At 49.0% G+C, this 24,672-nt stretch overlaps 5 protein-coding genes across 6 annotated transcripts; 2 read left to right on the forward strand and 3 right to left on the reverse strand.

Moving 5' to 3' along the window:
* Window positions 1-782: 782 nt before the first annotated feature.
* LOC120648508 lies at window positions 783-1,562 on the reverse strand. Its single transcript, XM_039925270.1, has one exon. The coding sequence runs from the start codon at window positions 1,451-1,453 to the stop codon at window positions 926-928; it is 528 nt and encodes a 175-aa protein (XP_039781204.1). The 5' UTR covers window positions 1,454-1,562; the 3' UTR covers window positions 783-925.
* Window positions 1,563-3,132: 1,570 nt separating this feature from the next.
* Window positions 3,133-4,963, forward strand: LOC120649884 (lecithin-cholesterol acyltransferase-like 1). The gene is made up of 2 exons (XM_039926798.1): window positions 3,133-3,718; window positions 3,810-4,963. The coding sequence occupies exons 1-2, from the start codon at window positions 3,273-3,275 to the stop codon at window positions 4,738-4,740; spliced, it is 1,377 nt and encodes a 458-aa protein (XP_039782732.1). The 5' UTR covers window positions 3,133-3,272; the 3' UTR covers window positions 4,741-4,963.
* A 709-nt stretch (window positions 4,964-5,672) lies between these two features.
* Window positions 5,673-11,014, forward strand: LOC120649885. Its single transcript, XM_039926799.1, has 3 exons — window positions 5,673-6,656; window positions 7,984-8,171; window positions 10,232-11,014. The coding sequence occupies exons 1-3, from the start codon at window positions 5,750-5,752 to the stop codon at window positions 10,652-10,654; spliced, it is 1,518 nt and encodes a 505-aa protein (XP_039782733.1). The 5' UTR covers window positions 5,673-5,749; the 3' UTR covers window positions 10,655-11,014.
* LOC120649886 (ACT domain-containing protein ACR3-like) lies at window positions 10,992-13,831 on the reverse strand. Of its 2 annotated transcripts, none has more exons than XM_039926800.1 (7): window positions 13,684-13,831; window positions 13,161-13,357; window positions 13,048-13,093; window positions 12,834-12,948; window positions 11,896-12,650; window positions 11,670-11,774; window positions 10,992-11,585 (listed from the first exon to the last, which is right to left on the reverse strand). In XM_039926800.1, the coding sequence occupies exons 2-7, from the start codon at window positions 13,229-13,231 to the stop codon at window positions 11,202-11,204; spliced, it is 1,476 nt and encodes a 491-aa protein (XP_039782734.1). In that variant the 5' UTR covers window positions 13,232-13,357; window positions 13,684-13,831; the 3' UTR covers window positions 10,992-11,201. The 2 variants fall into 2 exon arrangements, with proteins under 2 accessions (XP_039782734.1, XP_039782735.1); XM_039926801.1 differs by lacking the exon at window positions 13,684-13,831 and adding an exon at window positions 13,461-13,638.
* Window positions 13,832-19,282: 5,451 nt separating this feature from the next.
* Window positions 19,283-24,355, reverse strand: LOC120649887 (ribosomal RNA small subunit methyltransferase E-like). The gene is made up of 8 exons (XM_039926802.1): window positions 24,051-24,355; window positions 23,671-23,744; window positions 23,085-23,227; window positions 22,958-23,004; window positions 22,776-22,884; window positions 22,514-22,575; window positions 21,999-22,113; window positions 19,283-19,746 (listed from the first exon to the last, which is right to left on the reverse strand). The coding sequence occupies exons 1-8, from the start codon at window positions 24,213-24,215 to the stop codon at window positions 19,586-19,588; spliced, it is 876 nt and encodes a 291-aa protein (XP_039782736.1). The 5' UTR covers window positions 24,216-24,355; the 3' UTR covers window positions 19,283-19,585.
* Between the last annotated feature and the right edge of the window lie 317 nt (window positions 24,356-24,672).

Raw genomic sequence — 24,672 nt, forward strand, 5'->3', positions numbered from 1 at the left:
AATATATATCAAACACATATGGCAGTGTGATGCAAAATGAAATCTATTACAACTAGATAATGATAAATATATATTTTAGAGCATGTGTTAGAATATTTAATGATAACATAGCGCGTGAGATAGATAATTATAATTATTAGCTGTAAGCTTTATTTTTGTATTAATTTTAATTGGCCCGTGTGCGGTTGATAGGTTAGTTAGACAAACATAGGATGGAGCCGGTCCAGGAAGGGGATGGAAAAGGGGGGTATTTGCAGCATTTTGGCCGAGAAGAGTTGATGTGTCAGTTTAGAGGTACCACATCGATGTAGATGTGAGGGAGGAGGACGGCTATAGCTGGCTGTTCAGTGGCATGTATGGTGAACCGAGCACTGAACTTAAATTTAATAAGGACAGTCTCAACGCAGACAACGCACACTCTATAGCAGAGTCTAAATCTATTAATTGCACTACCACGTAGGCATTTTGATGACGTGACAGCATATTTATTGAGGAGGGAGAGAGAAGGGAGAAAACGACGTCTAAATAGGATGCCGAGTGTGGGCTCACCCCGATGCCGCAAGACTCCGCTAGACTCGCGATGGGGGAGGCCAGAGTCGTGTGGGGGATCCCATACGCCATCGGCCGCCGCTATGCTTTGTTTATGGCTGAAATCTAAAGTGATTGAGAGGTGTAGAGTAGATCATATAGTATTGTGCCACAGCTGATCAGTTTTGTTTGTGCTGCATAATAAATGATTTTATGTATAAAAATTACTATTACACATTTTGTATTGAGGAATATAGTTTTTTATGATAGAGTGTTTGAGGTCAAGACTATAAGTAGAGTCTGGGTTGGGAGCACAATCCGGCAAATATTGAGAACCACAGCTCCGGGGGTCCCGTGACCGCATCCAAAGACCACGACCGTCGACGTTCAATCGAGCTCACGGCCGGGGCCATGCGCGACAGAATTTCGCTTCATAGTTTAGAACATTTTCAGCGGTGCCGGGCCCGGGGAGCCGTGCCAGGCTGGCCGACGGCGCCACCCCCACGGCGGCGCAGCTCTTGCTCCGGGGCTCCAGCGCCTGCGCCCTCTCCCCGTCCCCCAGCCCGAACTCGCACGCCCGGTCCTCGTCGATCCGCGCGACGGCCACGCTCTGGCTCCGCGGCCCGACGCCGACGCCGACGCCGGGGGGCCTGCCGGCGCGGGAGGCCGCCCTGATGAGCTCCCGCACGTCGTCGTCCGCGCCGGCCCCCGACCGGTAGAACCCGTGGCTCTGGCACCGCGGCGCCGCCACCAGCCCCACGGGGCCGAGGCCCGCTCCCCGCCCGCCGCCGCCCGCGCAGGCCGCCATCCGGCTCACGTACAGGTCCCGCGCGCGGACGAGCGCGCGGAACGGCGCGCGCACGCACCGCCCCAGCACCGCCAGCGCCCGCGTCCCCCGGCTCGCCGCCGTCGCCGCCGCCGCCATGAGTGCTTGCAGGCAGCTCGTCGATCGGGAGCGAGGTGGCAGCGGGCACTTGGGACTTGGGAGCGGTGCACGGTGAGCGGGGGCTTGATATAGGTGGGTGGCATGCGACCCGTTCCACGCCACGGACTCGTCTAGTTGGTGCTGCGTGACTGAGCTCGCGAGGCCGGCACTGGGGGGGGGGGGGGGGGGGGGGGGGGCTTGGTCTGGCCTGTTCAAGACAGACGGGCGCCCCTGCTTGTCGGGGCTCGTGTTGAAGTCGCACCGATCGACGGGTTCAGTGGTTCAGTTCAGTCGGCGGTCGTCGCGAGGAAATCAGGGATATCACTGTGGATTTTCTTTCAGCTAGCCTTCGTTGAGGTCAACTGACAACTGACACGGGTTTGCTTGATGGTTTTCCACGGTTAGTTGTTATTGGCAACAGACGTGCTGTGCTGATGTACTGTACTCTGTACAGATACAAGATAGAGTTGCTATTGCTACCACTTTCAGGAAATCGTAGCAGCCACGCTAACCATTTTCCGCAAGCAAAATACCAAGCAAGCTGGCTATTAAAGCCACTTTAATCAAGATCTAAGATTACACAAAAGTTGTACGGTGCAGCCTAATGTTCCAACTAACACCGAGTACAGCATATAAAAAAAACAAATGATTGATTGAGCACATTATTTTTAAATATAGTTTTGAAAAATGGTGATCATGGATATAACCCCCATAATTATAAAATTAAAAAAAATTAAAATAAAAAATTTGCCAACACATATTGATTTGTTAAAATGTGTTCTTGAAATGAAGAAAAAAGGAAAAAATATGGCGAACTCGTATAGATTCCAGTTAGGCCCTTTCGGAAGCCCATGATGCGTGTAGCAGCCCAGTGAACGAACTGGGTGTTCACTGGGCCGCTTAACACATGGAAATCAAAACGAGAGAGCTCAAACTGCTCAAGGCGTCCTGCCCTTGTCGCCATCGCCGTCGGTTATCCAACGACCAACGAACGGTTAGTTTGCCTAGCGTAGCAACATTCCTTCCCCCAATAATGGGAAGCTGCCATCGCCCTGTTCCGCTGGGCGAGAGCTGCTGGGCTGGAGCTGCTGGGCCCATCCGCAGACTTAATATTTCCAGCGAGTCCAGCCCCAGCCGCGTCAACCGAACAGGCTCCATGTTCCCATCAGCTGCCGCCACTGCGAGCTCGCGATTCCTCGCGGGTCGCAGGGACACGCATCGATCACTCGCAGCTGGCTCGCCGACGGCCGGCAAACACATCACATGGCGATTGCATCGCCTCCTCGTCCCGCTACATCCCCCATCCGGAGACGAATCCATCCGCCGGATCCGTGCGATGGTTGATACCGTGCACGTACGCGACCCCGAGCCTGATCGTGTCCGGCGACGAAAGGCAGCCGGCAGCCCGTACGCGCTCCCCCAACCGCCGGATCGCGTGACCGACAGCCTCGAACCCCCGGACCCGGCGACAGCAGGGCCCTCCAAGTCTACACGCAGCATGTACACGCGACGGTACATGGCTGACACGAGCTCGATCGATTTGAACGCGCATGTTGGTTAGACGACGGGTACCTACCCACTGCTGCAAGGACGAGACGACGTAACCACTACCGTGACCGTTCCCCCGTATGGCCTTTTTGAGCGGCCCGCAGCGACCCAGGTAGCACCACCAAAATTCAAGCGTCGTGCCTGCGCCCCTCGGCAAAGCTCCGGAAGCTCCATCGCCACACAATACGGTAGCAGGGACCAGGGAGCGCACCTAATCTCAAAAACAACAAGGAGACAAAAGGAGCAAGGAACAAAATCCAAGCGTGCGAGCATGGAGGGGCGCCCTTCACTGCTGGCCCTCGCGCCAGCAGCGGTGACGGTGCTGGTCATGCTCTCGCTGAGCTGCTCGTGGTGCGGCGACGGCGTGTCGGCGGCGAGGGTGGTCGCGGCGGCAGCGGACGCCGGCGCCGAGCGGCACCCGGTGGTGCTCATCCCGGGCGCTGGCGGCAACCAGCTGGAGGCGCGCCTGACGGACGAGTACAGGCCGTGCACCCTGGCGTGCCGGGTGTGGCCGCTCGTGCGCGGCCGCGGCGGCTGGTTCCGCCTCTGGTTCGACCCCTCCGTGCTCCTCGCCCCGCTCACCAGGTGCTTCGCCGAGCGGATGATGCTCCGCTACGACGCCGGCGCCGACGACTTCCGCAACGCGCCCGGCGTCGAGACCAGGGTCTCCGACTTCGGCTCCACCTCCACCCTCCGCTACCTCGACCCAAACCTCAAGTACTAAGCATTTTCTTTTTTCTACTTCTGCCTGTGTGCTATGATAGCTCGCAAATGTCCGTGACGTGGCAAACAACCGGCGCGCTCGCAGGCTCCTGACGGGGTACATGAACACCCTGGCGAGCACGCTGGAGACGGCCGGCTACGAGGAGGGCCGGGACCTGTTCGGCGCGCCGTACGACTTCCGCTACGGTCTGGCCGCCCCGGGCCACCCGTCGGCGGTGGGCACAGCGTACCTGCAGCGCCTCAGGCTTCTGGTGGAGTCGGCGCGCGCGGCCAACGGCGGGCGGCCCGCCGTCCTGGTGGCGCACAGCCTGGGCGGCCTGTTCGCGCTGCAGCTGCTGGCGCGCAGCCCGCCGGCGTGGCGCGCCGCGAACGTGGCGCGCCTCGTCACGCTCTCGGCGCCGTGGGGCGGGTCGGTGCAGGAGATGCTCACCTTCGCCTCCGGCAACACGCTCGGGGTGCCCTTCGTCGACGCGTCCCTCATCCGCGACGAGCAGCGGACATCCGAGAGCAACCTGTGGCTGCTGCCGGCGCCCGGTGTGTTCGGCAACACCACGCTGGTGGTGTCGCGGGCCCGCGGCGGCGGCGGCGGCGGCGACCGCTCCTACTCCGCCAAGAACATGACGCAGTTCCTCCGGGACATCGGGTTCGAGGAGGGCGTCGAGCCGTACCGCGCGCGGATCCGGCCGCTCGTCGAGGCCCTGCCGGAGCCGGGCGTGCCCGTGACGTGCCTCGTGGGCACCGGCGTCGACACGGTGGAGAGCCTCGTGTACGGGGACGGCGGCTTCGACGAGCCGCCCGAGGAGGTGGTGTACGGCGACGGTGACGGGACGGTGAACCTGGCCAGCCTCGTCGCCCCGATCAGGGCGTGGTCCGACTCGCCGGCGCAGGTCGTCGAGGTCGTGGAGCTGCCCAAGGTGTCGCACTCGGGCATCCTCAACGACAAGAGCGCGCTCGAGCAGATCATCAGGATCATCGACTCCATCAACCTCAACTCCACCAGCTATCAGACGTCTTGATATGCTTTGCCTTTTATTTGGTAGACGACTGACTCTAAAAATTCCACTTTAATCGCTGAGATTTGCTAGTTTTCTGTTAATTATTTACGAGATGATTGAGATTTGTTACGTACTTGTACTTAGAGGAATTTAGTTTTGTGTGCACATCGACAAGCCATCTTGTTAGATGCAACAATAATAGAGTGGAATTTTGCTTTTTGAACACGTTGCAGTTTGAATGTTAGCCAGGGGCGCGATCTTAATTTAAAGCAAATTCAATTCATGTGCAGTGTGGAGCTGTCCGGTACAAGTACTGCACTACTTACGGTATAGAGTACACTGGAAGGTTTTCTTAACGTAGAAGAAAGTATGGTTTGCAATCAGTGATTTGATTGTGCGAAAATAAATAGCACGACACTGGCCATAATGTCCATCTCTACGGCAGAACAGAATGTAGGAACGACATGATCCGTTACATCATCACAAAATCAGATCGCCTTTGTGTTCGTACAAAGTTGAATAACTTTACCGGTAGATTTAGTGCTCCATACGTAACATTTATTTGGATTTAGCGGTAGCTGCAAGCCTGCGGTTCGAGCGTGCAAGCCAAATCAATTTAAATCCAACCGACCATCGGATACCTTTCATGAATGAAAATTTTTATTTCACAGCTTGCAACATTTTTTTCTAACAAAATTGGGGGACATCGCACTTCTTCAAAGAAAAAACGATCTTGTCATCAAAATTAGTTCCTATAGCAGCGCAGTTTTCTCAATTTTACTTTCAAAATTTACATTTTCAAACGGACGATCCAGATCTAACAGCCGCAAGAGCTACGGCGTGATCTAGGAACAGCAGGAAACCAGGTACGCCACGAGGGCCGGGGCCCAGTGGCAACTCATCTCGCAATCGCGTCCATTTCAAACACGAACCCGAAGAAAAGCGGCTGATTGAACCGGACCAACCCGACCCAGTCTCAAGTCTCAACCCACCTGCCCCTCTTCCGCCTCGCCGCCGGCGATCGCCGCAGATGTCATGGCTCGCCCGCTCCCTCGCCACATCCCTCAACATCCCCGACGATTCCAGCGCCGACGACGACCCCGACGCCGACGCCGCGGCCTACCCCACCCCTTCCCCCTCCGCGCGCATCCCGCCGCCGCCTCCGCCGCTACCTCCTCACCCGCCGCATTCGGCGGTGGCGGATGGCGTCAAGGAGGACCTCACGGAGCTGTCCAAAACCCTAACCCGCCAATTCTGGGGCGTCGCCAACTTCCTCGCGCCACCGCCCGGAGAGACCTCGCCGTCGCCGTCGCCCTGCCCTCAGTCGGCGGGGGGTCAACCCAGCGATGTGGGGACGCCGCCTGAGATTGCCGGGATCCGGAACGACTTCGCGGAGATTGGCGGGAGGTTCAGGAGCGGGATCTCCCGGATCTCGAGTCACAAGGCCGTGACTGGGTTATCTAAGATGGCCTCCAATTTCTTCGCTCCTGAAGATGACGAGGACAGCGAGTGGGAGGAAGAGCGGAGACGACCGATTAGGTATGAGGTGGGAGAGGAGGCCGTAAGGCATGATGTGGAGGGCGACGAGTGGCATCAGTGGGAGGAGAGGGTAAGACTTGAGGTGGAGGATGACCGGTTAGGGCATGAGTTGAAGATGGAGAGAGTAAAACACGAAGAGGATGGTGAATTGGAGGCGCAGAGAGTGAGACATGAGGAGGGTGGTGCATTCGGGGAGCAGAGAGGAAGGCATGAGGAGGATGGTGAATTGGAGGAGCAGCGAGCAAGGCACGAGGAGGATGAGGTGGAGGAGGACTGGGATGTGATTGGGATCACTGAGGAGGTGCTTGCATTCGCCACAAACATTGCCAGTCACCCAGAAACTTGGCTTGACTTCCCGCTGCTGCCTGATGATGATGAGTCTGATGGACCATTCTCATGTAATTTCTTCACCTCTCTTTTCAATTTATTGCTTCTGAGTGAGACCATATGTAAAGTTTCAAGTTTATCATTGTTAGATGTGTTTCTAGGTTCAAGACATGCAATTGATTTTGTTCACTGCCAAACTAAAAAATTTAGCTTCTGTGGTTCTTATGAAATTGCAACTAGAACACGAATGACAATGATGTGTGCTTGAAAGAAACATGTAATACACTTCGATTTGCCATAATTGGGTCATTGGTTATGATGACTTAAAACATATAATGGATTTATATTTGCGTTGCATATACTAACATGTACTATAGAGTATTATTTAGTATCTATTTGTCCATCACAAAGTATTGTGAACTTCTGCCACAGAAGCTTGAAGATATATTCTCTAACTATGTTTACAAAGGATATTTCTTTTTGTATGAGCAATAGCCTAGGCGATGAATGTATGCTTGCTTAGTACCAGCATCCTATTTTGAAACGGTGTTTGATGGCATTTTGCCTGTTATTTGCAAAATGTATCCCCAAATCAAGGATTCCAGGGCCAAACGATGATGCTCAAGCATGTGTTGGTTCTATGCATGGTAGCCCTGATACGTGTGTGTTATTCTGAAACAAATGGAATCTTGATAGATTGGTACCTAAAGTAAGGTTACCTTTTGTGTAGCAATAGCGTGGAAATAAAATACTTCTCTGTGACAAGTTCAACTATGATTATGCCCGGTTTATGCAGGTCCTAGCATTCATTGCATATGCTTTGACTGCAGTGCTTGTGTGATACCACTCCCTCGTTCCAAATTATTACTCACTTTTAGCTTTCTACAACATCAAATTAGTTTCATTAAATCCATCATGAAATATGTATTGATAGCAGTGTTTTAAAGGCGGTAAGGCGAGGCGAGGCGAGGCGAGCTGGGTACGCCTGGACGCCTAGGCGACAAGGCGCCACTATAACTCAAGGCGAGCTGCGTCCGCCTGGACGCCTAGGCGACGCCTTTAAAACACTGATTGATAGTGTATTTATTTGGTTTTGTGAAAATGAACATATTTTTCTATAAACTTGGTCAAAGTAGAAGAGGTTTGACTTAGGACAAAGCTAAAGTGACTAATAATTTGGAATTGAGGGAGTATATTCTTTAAAATTTCACGTTGATTTATGGTTTTAAGTGTCTTATGTAATGTTGACTACTATAACTGCAAAAATTGTTCATATGTTATTCCTATTGGCTTAATGTCTTGGTTGCACCGCATATTCATTGTTGTTTCTACCAATTTTGTACATATTACAATTACAGTGCTTACTTACCTTTTTCGTTAATCTTTTCATTCCTTCAGATTTTGACATGTCTAATGCTCAACAAGAGCACGCCTTCACTATTGAGCATTTTGCTCCCAGATTAGCAGCTTTGCGGATTGAACTTTGCCCGATTCATATGAGCGAAGAATGTTTTTGGAAAATTTACTTTGTTCTTCTACATCCTAGGCTGAACAAGCATGATGCCGAACTTCTTTCTACACCGCAGGTAAAATGTTCCTCACTCTTGATATGCATTATATCCGTGTTTACTATTGTTTGTTCCAGGAAAGTGGGATAGATAGTAGTAAAGCTATATGTGGTCTTGTGTGCATATGAGGATAATAAAGGATAGTTAAGTTAATAATCCATGATGGCCTGATCTGTCATAATAAATTAGGTAAGAACATTCTGGTTTTAACTTTTGAGGTATTAGCAATGCAGTGTACAAATTTCTCTAGACATAAGAGTGCAAATACAGTGTGCTTTTAAGGGTATATACTGATGATTCAAGGAATTATTAGCGTAAACTATTGATATAGGTGCTTAACATTCGAAGTAATTATGGCCTGTTCGTTAGCATAAACATCACAGTTGGTAGCATATTCCCATGATTTCCTAAATAGTCATCATAGGCTCATGCTTGAGCCACAGAATTTGTATTTGCTGCTGGTAGTGGTAGATCTCGATTTAGTTCTACGTATGCAGTAGCACGCTACTTGTAGTTTCATACTCAACTACTAGACATAAGAGTTCAAGGTTCACACCAGCACACTGTACAAATTTGAAACAAGCTATTTAATGGTTTGATTATGACGAAGGAAGCTGAAATAACCTTGATCTAGCTTTCATTGAAGCTAGCAACTGCTAAGTGCTAACTCTTCCTCTCTCCGTTCTGGATTATTTTGACGACCATAAACACAGATTGCCGTTAAATCTAGAAATCAAATAGGCAGATGATGAAATTGTCCCACATTAAGTGTCGATAAAAGGAAAAATATTTTATTTATGTAGTAAGACATAAATGATAAAGGGAGATAAAAACAAACACCGGGAAATAGTAATATCATTACTTCTGCTTGTGTGTCCTACTCCTACATGTTGCAGCAATGTATAAGATTACTTCATCTATGTTTTGCAATGAGTGGTAGTGGATAAACTTCCTTCAAACTATACAAGGAGCTAGTGATGTCAATTTGGTTGTTCTTTATTTGACTAAAAATACAATCACTCCAGCATGTGTTAGACCTTCACAGCTAAAATTTGGAACTATATGTGGTTTGCAGAATAGTTAGGTCTACGCAGCTCTCTAGTCTGTATTCACTGTTTGGATTTATTCTTACAGCATTTCTGATTTCTTCGAGAGTCCTGATTGCTGTACTAACACAATGGTGAGAAGTTGAAGCGTTAAATTTGACCTTTTGAATGTAAAATCAAGCAAGGGGCATACTGTAATAGTTACCAGTTAGGTACGGTTGCTTGAATCAAAATCTCACTAGATGTCAAACAGAGTATCTTATGGTAGGATTTTTCAGGGACATATCAATTGGACAGCCTAAGTGTAGAAAATTCTGCCTATCTGATTAGCAGAGAGCGTCTGGTAGATTGGTAGTAGAGGATGCCAAGAACCTTTTTATGAGACATAGTTAAACAAAATTCCAATCGAGCACTTTCAAGATGCAGAAAGAGAAGTAGAAGTATGCGTTCTTTATCTTCAAATTACTGCTCCCTTGCCAATTTTCCATGTGCAATCTTCTCCGGTTGAGAAGCTATATCATAATTTGGCTGCTTGTGATGATTTTATTTTGAGGTAGTAAACTGATTGCTTGTTCCCGCTGCTCCCTGCACCCTAGTCTCATTGTCCTGAAATCAAACAAAGTTTAGTTATCTTACGAGGTACTAAATTTCAAACTCCAACTCAATCAATATAGGAACCCATGGTGAAAAGTTCTAAAATAATTAAATGTGGAACTTAAAATACATCCAGGATAAGATTGCTTACTTTAGCGATTAATATTCTGCACACTTGTATTTCCCTCTGGTTGTTTTTTACAAATTAGATTCACAATGCTGCGGAATACTTTTCCTGGGCTGACTTGATTTAACTTTTCGAGTCCATTTACGTCATGGGTGCATCAGGAGGGATGCAAATTAGATTACCAGATTTCCTGGTTGATGCAACCATAACTAAAGATATGATGATTTGCATTTCTGCTAGTGTGAAGTTTGTTCCTGGAACGATGATACCTGTCCAGCTGGTAATCTAAAGTCCAGTTCTTGTTCTTGCAGATTGTGGAAGCTAGAGCAATGCTTATGCAACACTTGCAGTACCAGTCAAAACTTGACAGTGAGCAGCTAGGTCATCATAAGGATGATCTTGGAGTTCAGTTTCGAGGGAACACCTTGAAAGATGGTACAGAGGCATTCCCATTTGTGCGGCAAGAAACTGCTTCTTACATGCCCATAACAGAAATTGAGATTGAGAAGCACCCCATCCAAGTAACTGAAGTTGCAGTAGTGGACAAATCGGTCATCAAAGAGGAGCTGCCCAAGGATCGTACCGAGACCTCAAATATTTTGCAAGATGCCTTTGATGATGACATAGATGATTGGTTTGATGAAGAGGCTGATCTGGGTGGGCACCCAACTATCCACATAGGCGATGAGGAAGATGTGTCTTTTAGTGACTTGGAAGAGGATGATGTGAAATGATTTATTTGCAAGAGAGCCTTTGACCTTTTGTATTGGACTTAAGAAAAAACTGTGTATTGGAAGCTGGACTTCTCTGATGTACAAGAAAATGGAGAGGTGGAAGTTGTCCGTGAAAAGTATAGGGTGTACGATGTAAAGTGAGCGGCTTTGTTTTGCTTCCAAGCTGCCGGCCGGGGGTGAACGCACTGTCGTCTTACTGCTCGTGATATGGCGGTTTGCCAGCATTACGGTTTGTAATTTTATTCATACTCTTGTGTACATAAGCATTCGTGATGTTACAAGTTCAGAACAATAAAGTTCCATTTGTTGGTTGTTGTTCAAAGAATTGCACATAATATAGAAGAACAGAGTGACCATCAATTTCACGAGAATTTATGTGCTGTACAACATGGTATACTTTATATACAAAAATTTCACTGCTTCCCGGCATTTTAACACTTGCTACCCCGGGCCCGAAATTGCTGGAAATGAGGTACCAATGGAAGCGGCTACGCAGAACAACAGATGGATTGTTCTGCCAAGTTTTTTTAAGATCTGATGATGTAGCTCAGTAGCTGAAGTTATTTGAGAGCTTGCTAAGGTGTGACCATAGAAGGCTCCCCAGGGAAGGTCTCGGCCTCTCCTGGGCCTGCTGCTGCCCGGCAGCAGGCGGGGCCGGCACGCTGGTCTTCCTGACCGGCGGCCAGCCAGGGACCTCCTTGACTATGTCGAGCGAGACGTCCATCTCGGCTACCCTGGCCTGCACGGCGCGCACCGCCTCGGTGCGCACCTCGCCGCCGGTGTCCGTGACGAGGTAAAAGACGCCGGTGGCCTCGTCCTTGTGCCGCTTGAGCTCGACTCTGAGCAGCGAGAGGCCGTGCTCCCGTAGCACCCTGGTGAAGTCCGACAGCAAGCCGGACCTGTCGGCGGCGCGCACCTCCACCCTCATGCCCTGCACGACATGCCAATGCGCGACGCCGCGTGTTAGTGAGGCGCCCGCCAAGTACAAGGACGGAGAAGGGTGGTCGAGCCTGACATGCGTGGCCCTCCGCTCCACCGCGGCGACGAGGCACCGGGAGACCTTCTGCCGCTCGGCGTTGCTGTCGACCGTGCGCCCGTCCTTGTGCCGGATGTAGTATTCCTGCGCCCATTGCATGAGATGCCAAGGATGACAATGCCGGTCTGCGCCGTGTGCCATTCTACTCCAATCTCCAGATGATGATGATGCAACACGGGCAATGCGAAGACGAGATGTATAGTACCTGAATGGCAAGGGCGCCCTGGGATCCGACGGTGGCGTGGAAGACGACGTAGTGCATGTCGGTGAGCGCGCACACCGTGTCGAAGAGCAGCCTGGGGCGGTCCCTGCTCGTCATCTTGACGACGGCGTAGCCCCGCTCCTCCCAGCTGTCGATGGACACCCGGGTCTCGGCGCGGCGGGCCGTCCGGGCGGTGGCCGCCTTGTCGCCCATGCTGAAGAGCTCCTCGTCGACGGGCGTCGGGGCCGGACCGGACTCGTAGTCCCGGTCGTCGTGCATCAGCTGGTGCAGCCGGCGCTCCGTGTGGACGCGGCCCTGCACGGGCTCCGACACGCGCACCCAGTGCCGCTCCCCGGTCACGTTCTCGCGCGCGTCCACCACGGCGTTCACCAGCCGCTCGATGCGCGCCCACCGGCTCGGGTGCGGCGCCGCGCCGCCGGCCGTCGCCGTCACGTAAAGCACGCCCGCGGCGCGCCCGTTGTGCGTCCACGCCTGCCCCGACTCGACGTGGCACCCGTTGTCCACCAGCACGGAGGTGATGGCCGACAGGAGCCCCGGGCGATCGTGCACCGTGAACTCGAGGGCGGCGCAGTCCGACACGTCGGGGCCGCCAGGTCCGACCACGTTGCCGAGGCACGTCGTGAACCGGGGCGACGGGCCGCTGCCGGCCCGGTGGAACGGCACGAGCGCCCGCTGGATGAACTCGGGGAGCGACGGGTCCGTCAGCTTGCGCCCGATCTGGTCCGTGACGTGGAACACTGCATTGTCATTAAGCCGCGACATGACAGCCAGTCAAGATTCAATCGAGGGCGATGATTGATACTACGCCAACTTCTCATTGAGAACAAAACCGCGGTGGGCAAATTCGATGGGCGGCCATGGCAACAGAAATCAAATCGACAAAAAAGAAATCGAGAGAGGAGCAGTTAGTTAGTTCTTGCCATCCATGAGCCAGCCGCCGTCTGAGGAGATGTAGGACTTGGAGATGACGAGGTCGAGATCGGTGAGCAGCTGCACCATCTCGAGCAGCACGCCGTCCCGGTTCACGCTGTCAACCTGAGACAACGTTAGCCATATGATCAATACAAAGAAAGGCACACGTCCTGGCCCGATTCCGCGCGTGCTCGGCTCTGCTGTGAAAGGGAGAGACCAAACCTTGACGAGCGTGCAGTCCTCGCGTGTCTCGTTGTCGACGACGACCCTGCAGCGGCGAGCAAGTCAGGAGCCGTGGGAGGAGAATCCCGGAGGAAGAACAGATGGATGCGTACCCGGGCGTGCCGAAGCGGTCGAGGAGCGGATCGAAGTCCGGCTCGAAGTACGGCCCGGAGACGTACTTCATCGCCGGGAACACGCAGGCGAGTTCGCCGCCGGCCGCGGCCTCCCTTCTATTCCGCCGCCGCAATCGCTTCAAGAACCCTTTTTTTTATCCTCCGTCGATCTTATTTATCTCCGCCGCAGAGGAAACCTGCAGGGATTACGATACGATAATGGTAAGAACGGCGGCAGATCCAATCTGAGGCGGAGCGGAGCCAATAATAGAAAGAAACACGAAAAAGGAAGAAGACAACACGAGGAGCGCGCCCCATGTTCGCATGCGACGCCGCGGGTCGCCGGCGCGGCGGCGTGGCAGCGCAAGGACAGCATGCTCGCGGGGTGTCGCCGACGAATCGCTCTTCCTGGGGACGACGGAGGCGACGAACGGAAGAAGCCAACAAACCAACCAACGGAGCAGGCGATTTTATAGTTTCAGACGGATGAGGAGGCGGAGGCGGAGGCGGAGGCGGAGATTACCTTGGGTTTCCAGAGGGAGCAGGAGCCAAGCCGAGGGGAGGGAAGGAGGCCACGTGTGGTGGTGATGACGGCCTCCGATTTGCGCCGCGCGCCTGCCTGTGTTCGTTGCTGGTTGGGTTTGGGACTTGGGGTTCGGGCTCTCTCTCTCTCTCTCTCTCTCTCTCTCTCTCTCTCTCCTGCGGACTCTGCGAATCGGCGGCGTTTTAGGATTTGAGCGGGGGGCGGGAACGGTCGCCGCGCCACGTCGGAAGGGCGCGCGGGCACGTGGCGGCGGCAGGCTGGTTGCTAGCGTGTTTTTCTTTTCCCGTGTCGACTCGAGGTTGACCGGCCGGCTCGGTGCCGGTCCGATCACGGCGTGCTAGATTGGTATAGTAAATAGTAGAAAATCAGATCTGGTAGCTCGCTGTGTGTTCCTCGCGATCGACCAAGGATTCCGCATGATCTGATCAGAGGCCATGCCATCGACAGTGTGGGCCTAAACCTGTTTAAGTACATGTGGTAACCAGGGTTAACCGAACCGTCGGTAACCGGTCCGGTTTGACCGGTTACCGGTCAAACCGGTCCGGACCGGTTCCGGTTCGGTCCGGTATGAAACCGGTCCAAATTCAAAATTTAAATTTAAATTCAAAAAAATAAAAACTTCCCAAAAAATTCCTAAAAATATTTCAAGGTGCAAAGAATCTAATGGTGTCAAATTTTCTCAAAAATTCGTTTATTTAGTATGGTTTGCGGAATTTATAAGTTAAATAAAAAAATGTGCATACGAAAGTATACAAATACAATGTAAAAGTAGTATAAAAAGAGTTGGAGGGTTCATTTAGACTAAAATATGTTGTACAAACATTTATTTAGTATACTTTGTGGGCATTTGAATTTAAACAAAAAAAGAAAAAAATTTGAATTTGACCGGTTACCAGTCAAACCGGCCGGTTATCATCCAAACCGACCGGTATACCGGCCAAACCGGCCGGTATACCGGTCTAACCGACCGGTATACCGGTAGGAACCGGTTGAACGGGGAAGTTTGAATTCAAATTTGAATTCCACCGGTTCCGACCGGTAACCGGCCAAACCGGACCGGTATACCGGAACCGGAGGCCGGCGGTTACCGGTCACTGATCGGATACGTTAACCCTGGTGGTAACAGGATTTTGTGATGGTATAACATACTACTCCCTCCATTTTAAATTATAAGAGCATCTTCAAGAGTTTGGCAAATCGAGTTGGCATCTTTGATTTTTGGTAAAAATGTTAAAAATACTTCTCCAACAGTTTGGCAAAAGACTTGGCAACTTGGGAAAAACCAGCATCCAGCGCGTAAATATACGTGCGCGGCGCGCGGTTGGCATCGTGGTTTCTAGTCAGGTGGGAGGGTGAAAAAAGAAATAAATAACAGAGAAGAGTTTCTGATTTAAGTTTTCAAAAGGTGGAAGGGCATAAATATAATTTTGTTTCTCTCTCAGGGTTCCTGATGTAAGTTAGATCTGGATTTGGCAAGTGAATTATGCCAAACTGTTGGAGATAAGCTCTTTTTTTACTTGGCATATTTTTTTAGAAGTTGGCAAAACACAAGATATGCCAAGTAAAATATGGCAAACTCTTGGAGATGCTCTAAGACATTTCAAAAAATTTGGAGAGTCAAAACAATATCAAATTTGACTAAGATTATAGAAAGAAATATAAAGATTTATGATATCAAATTGATGTACTATGAAAATATAACTAATAAAGAATCTAATAATATTTAATTTATATAATAAATATTATTATTCTATTGTATAAATTTGATCAAATATAAAAAATTTTGACTCTCCAAAATTATTGGAATGCCTTTTAATTTGAAACGGATGGAGTACTGTAGAATTTCACTCAAGTAGTGCCGCTTGAGGATCCGTGACCTTTTAATTTTACTGGAGCTTATTAGGAAAATCAAGTCAGAACCCAGCGGTACAGTATTGAATCGTTCGAATGCATGTACATGTTTTTGAACCATACAGAACAAACGAACAAGGAGGATTTAGTACTCTCGACTCAGGGATAGCAAAAAACGGCGGCGGCCTACGGCAGTTTTCAAACCACGCAGTGCCAACTTGCATCGGTCAGAACACGCAGTGCCGCAGCCTACGGCAGTTTTCAAACCACCCGCGCGCGATTTTGGGCGTGTTTGGTAAACCATTAAATCAAATTTACACAAAAAGACGAACGTCCGTATGTAGTACTAAATAAAGTATATTTGTAAAACCTTTTCATGGATGAGCGTAACTTTCCGAGACGAATCTAATGACGGTAATTAATCGATGATTTGCTACAGTGATACTACAGTAACCATCCTCGAATCACGCGGTCAAAGGCCTCATTAGATTCGTCTCGCGATTTACACGGAGGTTGTGGAGGTGGTTTTGTAATTAGACTTCATTTGATACTCTAAATTAGCGGTCAAAGTATGCTACAGTAATTCCATGAAAAAAACCAAACACAATTCTTGCTGACGCGACGCGTGCAGATCAAGCTAAGCCATGCATGCAGGATGAGCCGATGAGGCCGCCGCCATGGGTTTAATCTGTCTTGAGCGCGGGGCAAGCAAAATGGCGTAGGATCGAGCGTCGTCGGCTTGTGTTCAGCAGCCGGTAGCCAAATCATATCGTGCCGGCACAATTGGTTTGTTTCGAGAAAATGACTATTATGCTTGCGTTGTACTCCCTTTGTTTTAAATTATAGACTATTTATTTTTTTATTCTAACTTTGACCACTCGTCTTATTAAAAAATTTGTGCAAAATATTTTTTTTGTTGTGGCTTGTTTTAAAAATTATTCAAAAATGACTTAAATTTAACTATGTATATGCATATATTTTTTGAATAAATTGAGCAGTTAAACTTAGAGTTAAAAAAAATTAAACGAGCTATAATTTGGAATGGAAAGGGTATGTTTTGGGCGTACGGGTATGTATACTTGCTCAAGAACAAGAGTACACGAGCTAGGAGGAGCTGCCGTGCCGCCGCCACAATGCAACAGACAGCTGCTAGCTGAGTGTCAGCGCTGACGGCAGCAGCTACGGTTGGAGCGGTTACGTACGTGCTGCTGCCGTGCCGGCCGGGGCAGCAGCGCCACATCTACGGAAGAGATCCGGATCCGCGTCGCAGCGTCAAGTCGGCCGATCAGTTCGTTGCAGCCGCCGGCAGGCAGCCAGATGCGCCGCCGCCGACCGCACGAGGGGACGGACGGGCGCGGACCGAATCCGGACGTCATCTATGTATGGCCTGGCCGCCGTCTCGCGAGAAGGCAGCAACCCAAGGCCGCCGTATCGCGGCGTGCGCGGCCGGGGCGGCGGGGATGGCAGTCGCGTGTGGCTCGGGAGAGGGTGACTATCTCCCCTCGACCCGGTGCACGTAGAACGCCACGCGGCGCAGCCATTAGGGTGGGCAGCGGCCCGGTGGCAGGCAAGCTCGGCCAGGGTTTACCTTTTCGTTTTTTTTCCGAATCCCGCCGTTTGCCGGAAACGAAATTTCGGCCGAAATTTCGCCGAATTTCGCTAATTCCGAACGGAAAGAGAATTCAAATTCAAAAAACGAAATTTCGGTGAATTCCGACCGAAATTTCGGTGATTTCGACCGAAATTTCGGTGATTTCGACCGGAAAATGATGTCCGTTGTGATTTTCGTACTGTTCCCGAGGTCAAATGAAAAACTTTTGAATACCAACTTTGTTCAGTTTTTCGAGATCTACAACTTTTATTTCAGGAACTTTTTCATTTGAGCAATGGTTTGAAAGTTATTTAATTATTTCAAAAACTACCAATTAAAAGTCTTGTCATTTCATGTGACAACTTTCATTTTCTCTCTTAGGCCTCAACTGGACTTTTATTATTCTTGTTATGGCGGATATTCCTATAAATTTTTAGGGACATTAGTAGATCCAATTGAAAGTTGTTTTAAATCCAGGACAAACATGATTTGAATTGGTTATCAATTCATGTGACAGTGTTTGAATTTTTTGTTTGATTCAATTTGTATGGAGAATTGTTAAAACATTCTGAAAGGTGTGTTTTCCGGCAGTTTTCCAACGGAAAGTTTTTCTCTGCTCTATAGATGGTGACAATTCTCTTGTGGCCTAAGATTTTGATCACATGCATGCTGTGGATGCAAGAATTTGACCTTCTCTTCTTATCCTCGGGACTGGAATGGCGTCGGAGGAAATTCACTGGAATCAAGGTTACAGTCACCGACCTACTATTGCAATGCAAAGCTTTCTTCCACGAAGTGGGGGCAGATCAAAGGCCACAACTGACTTAATCTGTAGTTGCCAATGGAGAAGAATTGCCAATGAAATTTAACACGTATCAGCAATGACCACAACTTCAAAAAAAAACTCCCAAGTCTCCACAGTTACCGGCTACAAAGCTAGAAGAAGAGCCAGATCGAGGGCCTGGTTAAGAATAATAGACTACAGCAGACAGAGGGCTTTAGCTGCCATCTCATTCGATCTCACCGCTACATACAAAAGAAAAGAGCTGCTAGATGATAATATAAAAGCAGATGCAAAAGGCAAAAGCGAAGCAAGATTGACGACGAGCCTAATTGGACAGCACGAGGAAACCAGATCTACTAGTCTACTGATGAGAGTATAGTCCACCCGGGCCGGCCGATGGATCATCATCCTAGTTGTAGGTATGCATATGAAATTGAATAGGTACCTCACCAATATCATGATAAACCAAAGTCTAGTTGAAGTCGAGGGGAGAAAACAAATTTTTGCACATGAAATGACGAGTCATTCAAATTACAGTTTCAAATGTTAATTTTAGCCTAGCAAATGATCTTAGATTTGAGTGTGTTCTAGTCCTATTTGCTTAGAAAAACACCTAGTTTTTTATCATATTTTTTTACAAATTTTTTTGAATTTTTAAATTTTGAAACGAAATTTACCGAAATTTACCGAAATTCCACTTCCCGGTAACTACCGAAAACGAAAAAAATACCGAAATTTCGCCGAAATTTCACCGAAATTTTGAACCCTGAGCTCGGCCCGCATCCAGTGACGCGGCGGGAGGCGGCCGCGACGAAAATAAAGGCTGAGTTTAATTTCCCAGTAGGCGACGCGTCGGCACCAGGTGAGGGATCGCCGGCGGGTCACGCGATGGGCTGGCGGGTCACGCGATGTCGAGCTGCGGCGGCTGCGACATCGTGGTGAAGGGCGGGCGTGGCATCATCCTGGGGGTTCGCAACGGCCGGGTGGGCTACGCGCGCCGGCGAGGCGGCGGGGGTGCGTGCGCGAGTCGCTCGCTCGATGCCTTCCGCTACGTGGGCCGGATCGGCCGATAGTTTTACGGGCTAACGGCCGCGGCGGTGTCAAGATGCGACGCGGCCCGGTTAAGGAACGCTCCTAATCCTTGACAGCATCATGGCATGTTCGATTATATCTGCTAACCTAGCTAGGTTCAGCTGCTGCTATTTGCGAGTGAACCTTCTGAATGCTGATTGTGGAGAGTGTTGTGTAGAGTGACAGCACATGACAAGAAATGTTGTGATACAAGCAAACTATAATTTTGAATGGTTGTGTACCACAAAATGAAGGAACAAAATATGATATCATCGACATAATTGAACCAAGAAAACATAATGATGATAACATTTCAGTTATTCAACGATGGTTACTCATAGCTGCAATCCTTCCAAGCTTACAGTTATAGGTATTTCTTTACTATGGGTCAAACCTCACACAACACAACCTAGCTCACTGAGGATTCTACATGATTCTGCTATGCTAATCAAGCCCAACTAGATCTTAAATGGCGTTTCATGACAAAATTCACCCAAAAATTCCTTTAAGGAGAACATCACACTTCAAAAGTTAAGGACACTGTTATACCACAAAGAAGCACATTACCGGCGACTGTCAATTGACTAGCTGCATTGCTGTGTTTCCTGGTGGTTAGCATCCGACCATAGCATGAGAGCAGATAGGAGGGATATCGTGGCTGTCTCAACTCGTAGCCTGCATGGACCAAGACCGACTGGGGCTGCGCCTGCTGATTTCAGTCCATGTACCTCCTCTTCTGTGAAGTCTGAGGAATATGGATGACAAACAGTGCGTATTAGATTCTCCAGCACAACAGTGTGTATCAAATTTAAATAACAGCATCCCTGTAAGTAGTCTTTGAAGATAAAAATTTATAATGGCTGAACTATGTTGTAATCCAATTATGCGTTTGACAGTTTTTCTAACATTCATGCCTGAACCAACACAAAATATCCTACAACTGCTTTTTTTCATTAATATATTTACTTTGCATTATATAATCACTTTTATCATTCACTGCAAGCAACCAATAACAAATGAAAATTATGAAGCAAATATTGGAGTAAAAATTAAAAATCTGGGTGAATAATTTGAGCTTTTAGTGATCAATCGCCAGTGTCACTCTTATTTAAACAATTACTCCCTCCATCTATTTTTCTTAGGCGGATGAGAACAACAACAACAATAACAACAACATGGCCTTTTTTTCCAAGCAAGTTGGGGTAGGCTAGAGATGAAACCCGTAAGAAATAAGTTTAAGGTTTAGACACATTGATAGCTAGTCTCCAAACGCTCCTATCCAAAGCTATCTCTTTAGAGATATTCCAATCCTTAAGGTCTCTCTTAACCGACTCATCCCACACCAGTTTAGGTCTACCTCTACCTCTCTTTACATTATCGACCCGCTCAAGAACCCCATTACGCACCGGCGCCTCAGGAGGCCTTCGTTGGACATGTCCAAACCATCTCAGCCGATGCTGGGTAAGTTTCTCCTCAATTGGTGACACCCCGACCCTATCCCGAATAACTTCGTTCCAGACTCTATCCCTCCTTGTGTGCCCGCAAAACTACCGCAACATCCGCATCTCTGCTACACTCAGTTGCTGGACATGTCATCTTTTTGTAGACCAACATTCAGCACCGTATAACATCGCCAGACGAATTGCTGTCCTATAGAATTTGCCTTTTAGCTTTTGTGGCACCCTCTTGTCACAAAGGATGCCAGAAGCTTGCAGCCATTTCAACCAGCCAGTTGAAATTCTATGCCTAACATCTTCATCAATGTCGCCATCCTTTTGTAGCACCGATCCTAAATACCGAAAAGTATCCTTCTGGACCACCACTTGCCCATCTAGACTAACGTCTCCCCCCTCATGCCTAGTCGTGCTGAAATCGCACATCATGTACTCGGTCTTGGTCCTACTAAGTCTGAACCCTTTCGACTCTAACGTGCGTCTCCACAGCTCTAACTTCCTATTAACCACTGCCCTACTCTCGTCAACTAGCACCACATCATCAGCAAAGAGCATACATCAAGGGATCTCACCTTGTATATCCCTTGTGGCCTCATCCATCACTAAAGCAAATAAATAAGGGCTCAATGCTGACCCCTGGTGTAGGCCTATGTTAATAGTAAAGTCAGTGGTGTTGCCATCACATGTCCGGACAAACTTCGTCGCATCCTTGTACATATCCTTAATGAGGGTAATGTACTTAGTTGGGACTTTGTGCTTCTCCAAGACCCACCACATGACATTTCTCGGTACTTTGTCATATGCCTTCTCAAGGTCAATAAAGACCATGTGCAAGTCCTTCTTCTGCTCTCTATATCTCTCCATCAATTGTCGTATTAAGAAAATCGCCTCCATGGTTGACCTTCCAGACATGAACCCAAATTGGTTTTGGGTTACACTTGTCACTCTTCTTAGGCGATGCTCGATAACCCTCTCCCAAAGCTTCATCGTATGGCTCATCAGCTTAATCCCACAGTAGTTAGTACAACTTTGAACATCGCCCTTGTTTTTGAAGATAGGTACTAATATACTTCTCCTCCATTCTTCCGGCATCTTGTTTGACCGAAAAATGAGATTAAAAAGCTTAGTTAACCATACTATTACTCTATCTCCTAGGCATCTCCACACCTCAATGGGGATACCATCAGGGCTCATCCTTAGGCGGATGAGAGAAATCAACTTTTCTAGATATGTAGGGCGTCTTTTGGGAACGACCCCAATCACTCCTTGGGAATCGGCAGCTCGTCCCCTTGGTAACCCACGATTGTTTTTCAGTTTCGTGCGGAAACACTTTAGATGGAGGAAATTTGCTTCTTCGATTAAATGGCGCCAGGCACGAAGGGACGCTGCGTGCAAAAAAATTGGCAACGTGGCATAAGGCCCAACGCAGGAATTAAATGTTGGCGCAAGACCCAGCCCTGCCTTGGTCTCTGGAGTAGCACCTCATCCGCCTAAGAAAAATAGATGAGGGAGTAGATGTGAAGATGTATCTAGATCATGTTACCTCCTTCAGGCCCAATAATCAAAAGCCCGCTTTGTTCATTGCTGGATTTTGGCAGGACCCTTAAAAGAGGAGGTGCTTCTGCTGATGCTAGGAAAGCAAGCTTTGACTGTGACACCTGAGAAAAGAAGGGCAACAGTACATCAGAAATGAAAAACTGCGAGAAAGATTCAGATCAATTTGTTTAGACACACACAGACAGAGGAAATATCAAGTATGCATCAGTAAATTCTAGTTGTTTTCCATGCATATTAGACACAAACAGTTTCAGCAAGAAAGTTCATTTAAACATGTATTGTAGTACTTTCCATATCTCACAAAGAATTACTGTAGTTTGAGTTTGAACTGACACATTTTCTTAACAAACTACCATAATCTGCAGGATGACAGGGTTTCTCTCAAAACAAAGTTACTTTACCACAGCAGAAAAGTATCCCCAGTGGTCAGTAGTGACTGCACTAATTTGAGGTTGCTCAGAATGTTTTAGGCATAGATAGCAAAATATAGGCAATACTTACAACAGGTAGAAGATTGCCTATCTGAATCGGTGGCTTCAGCGACATTTCATGTATTCTCTGGCCTAAAGAACACAAGAGTAATGAAATTAGTGTATTTTAGATCTCTGAGAAGACAAGAGCAATGCAATTTGTTAGATTAGATCCCTTCTCACTGAAATCTTGGAAACAACAACAGCATACGCGCACCATGCTAATAACATATATCAATTGAGAAAAACTATTTAACAGAAGATGAAATACAGAATATACTCAACCTACGTACATTGTTTAACTGCAGCCAACACAAGACGTTGCATCCTGTCCACCCTATTTTCTGCTATAGTGTGACACCGTTCAGTCAGAAGAGGGGTTACACTACAAGCTCCAAGTTCCTGAATAGGAAAAGGAAACAGACTTAGAAGTAGACAACGAAGAAGAAGAACACCCAAATTGCAAGTAACATACAGTACATTTCTCTATAAGCCAATCTGCGCGTCCACCCTTCAGTGTCCCTGGAAATTATAAAATAGTTACAGGATGCAATCAAACAGTCCCATGGTTCGCACAGTATGTTTATTTTCATGAGACTCACCAAATGCAGCAAAGACATGCCATTGGATTCCTTGAGGAGCTATGAGCCTAGCATCCTCTAATAGCTCAACATCCGAGCCACCCTTTTCAACTTTAGTTATGGATCCTTGAACTAAACCGCCAGCTCCATCAAATAGCTCAACCCTTTAAAAAACGTCGAGAGAAGTTTCAGCACATAATAAGCAATTATTGGAAATATAAGATGTAATTTGCGCAAATCATATTTGTACCGTGATGTATTAACAATATTGTCTCCTAGAAAATGCTATATTATATCCATGTAATGATGTTATTCTCCTACATGCTAATATGCATGAGCTGACCAGTTAAAGTATTTATTAGATGGTCAATAACTTAAACCACGGATGTGGGCAATCCCTAAGAAGTTAATAAACTGATCAAACTTATTGGAGTACCTGCTTAAGCAGCCATAAACTAATTCGCAAGCCAGTACTTGCCGGACTGACTGTACACGTAGAAATGAATATACAAAAACAGTTTCACGCATTGATTTTATTAGCTGAATAGATACTCATGTAGAAGCCAAGCCAGGCGTGTACTCCACAGAAGAAGAAAAGCATTGATACCTGTCACTGACGCCAAGGCGCAAAACCCTTGTCATGTGCCAGAACTCGTCTCCTTGGATGCGGACCACCTCACCCTGCAAGGTAATAATATCCATTTTAGTTACATCCAGGATAAGCCCACAGAACAACAAGCGAATAACTTCAACGCATGCCACCTACTCAGACAAAATGCCATGATACAAGCGAAACAAATCAACGTTTCGTGCAACACGCATTGCCTCCTCGGCAACCCAACACAGACGAACACCTGATGCAGCAAGCGGATAAGATAAGCTGCATATGGCGCCCACCGCGTGGCCAGCAGGAAAGAGCGCAAGGCGTTCGACGGAATGCCTATGCGGCGGCGGGCAGGCAGCGCTGGGGTTAGGAAGCGTGCTTACCTTCGAAGAGGGGAGAGAAGGAGCGTGGAACCGCGGGAGCCCACCGCGGGCGCGGCTGCTGCTGCGCGCGCGCGTCGCGGCTGCGACGAGGAGGCGCCGGACCCGCGCGAGGGGCCCGCGCCGCAGAGCCGAGGATGAGGAAGCGAAGGCGGATACCAACGGCATCGCCGCGGCACTCAGCCTGGTATTGCGCGGCGGAGGACGGACGAGCAAACGCCGGCGGGGCTGCCGGGTTGGTGTGTGCTGGTCCGCAGCCGGTGGAGACGCCGTCGGGCCTTACTGGTGCCGTGGTGCTGGTCCTCGGGAAGGAGGATATCGGAGCAGCCCGCCCACAGAGGGGTCTGCAGTTTGGACCGCGCGACGGCGCGAGCCCGGCCCTGTTGGACGAGTCAGGCCAGCCCACCACGAAGGCAGCAGCATGGCCCGAGGCCCGAGCCCAACCAGATGGGCTTTCGGCTTTCCCATGTCCGGCACGAGTTAGAAACCGGATCGTGCGCGCGCGGACGGACGAGGACGAGCCTTCCACGCCCCGCCACGCCACCATCTGATCTGAATCGATCAACCTGCAACTTGCCCCTCGATCTGCTACACCTGCGCCGCCTCTCCGCCATGGCCGCCGCAG

The sequence above is a fragment of the Panicum virgatum genome, chromosome 9K (genome assembly GCF_016808335.1).
Source record: "Panicum virgatum strain AP13 chromosome 9K, P.virgatum_v5, whole genome shotgun sequence".
NCBI lineage: Eukaryota > Viridiplantae > Streptophyta > Magnoliopsida > Poales > Poaceae > Panicum > Panicum virgatum.

Bases quoted from the DNA above. Each gene is read 5' to 3' on its own strand.
- LOC120649884 (XM_039926798.1), top strand. From the start codon at position 3,273: ATGGAGGGGCGCCCTTCACTGCTGGCCCTCGCGCCAGCAGCGGTGACG. The intron at 3,719-3,809 runs GTACTAAGCATT...GCGCGCTCGCAG, and splicing joins TACCTCGACCCAAACCTCAA to GCTCCTGACGGGGTACATGA.
- LOC120649885 (XM_039926799.1), top strand. From the start codon at position 5,750: ATGTCATGGCTCGCCCGCTCCCTCGCCACATCCCTCAACATCCCCGAC. The intron at 6,657-7,983 runs GTAATTTCTTCA...TCATTCCTTCAG, and splicing joins GTCTGATGGACCATTCTCAT to ATTTTGACATGTCTAATGCT. The intron at 8,172-10,231 runs GTAAAATGTTCC...TTGTTCTTGCAG, and splicing joins AACTTCTTTCTACACCGCAG to ATTGTGGAAGCTAGAGCAAT.
- LOC120649886 (XM_039926800.1), bottom strand. From the start codon at position 13,231: ATGAAGTACGTCTCCGGGCCGTACTTCGAGCCGGACTTCGATCCGCTC. The intron at 13,094-13,160 runs GTACGCATCCAT...TCGCCGCTGCAG, and splicing joins GACCGCTTCGGCACGCCCGG to GGTCGTCGTCGACAACGAGA. The intron at 12,651-12,833 runs GCAAGAACTAAC...ATGACAATGCAG, and splicing joins CGGCGGCTGGCTCATGGATG to TGTTCCACGTCACGGACCAG.
- LOC120648508 (XM_039925270.1), bottom strand. From the start codon at position 1,453: ATGGCGGCGGCGGCGACGGCGGCGAGCCGGGGGACGCGGGCGCTGGCG.
- LOC120649887 (XM_039926802.1), bottom strand. From the start codon at position 24,215: ATGCCGTTGGTATCCGCCTTCGCTTCCTCATCCTCGGCTCTGCGGCGC. The intron at 23,228-23,670 runs GTATCAATGCTT...CGTTTTTTAAAG, and splicing joins CGCCTTGGCGTCAGTGACAG to GGTTGAGCTATTTGATGGAG. The intron at 22,885-22,957 runs GTATGTTACTTG...TTTCCTATTCAG, and splicing joins GGCTTATAGAGAAATGTACT to GAACTTGGAGCTTGTAGTGT.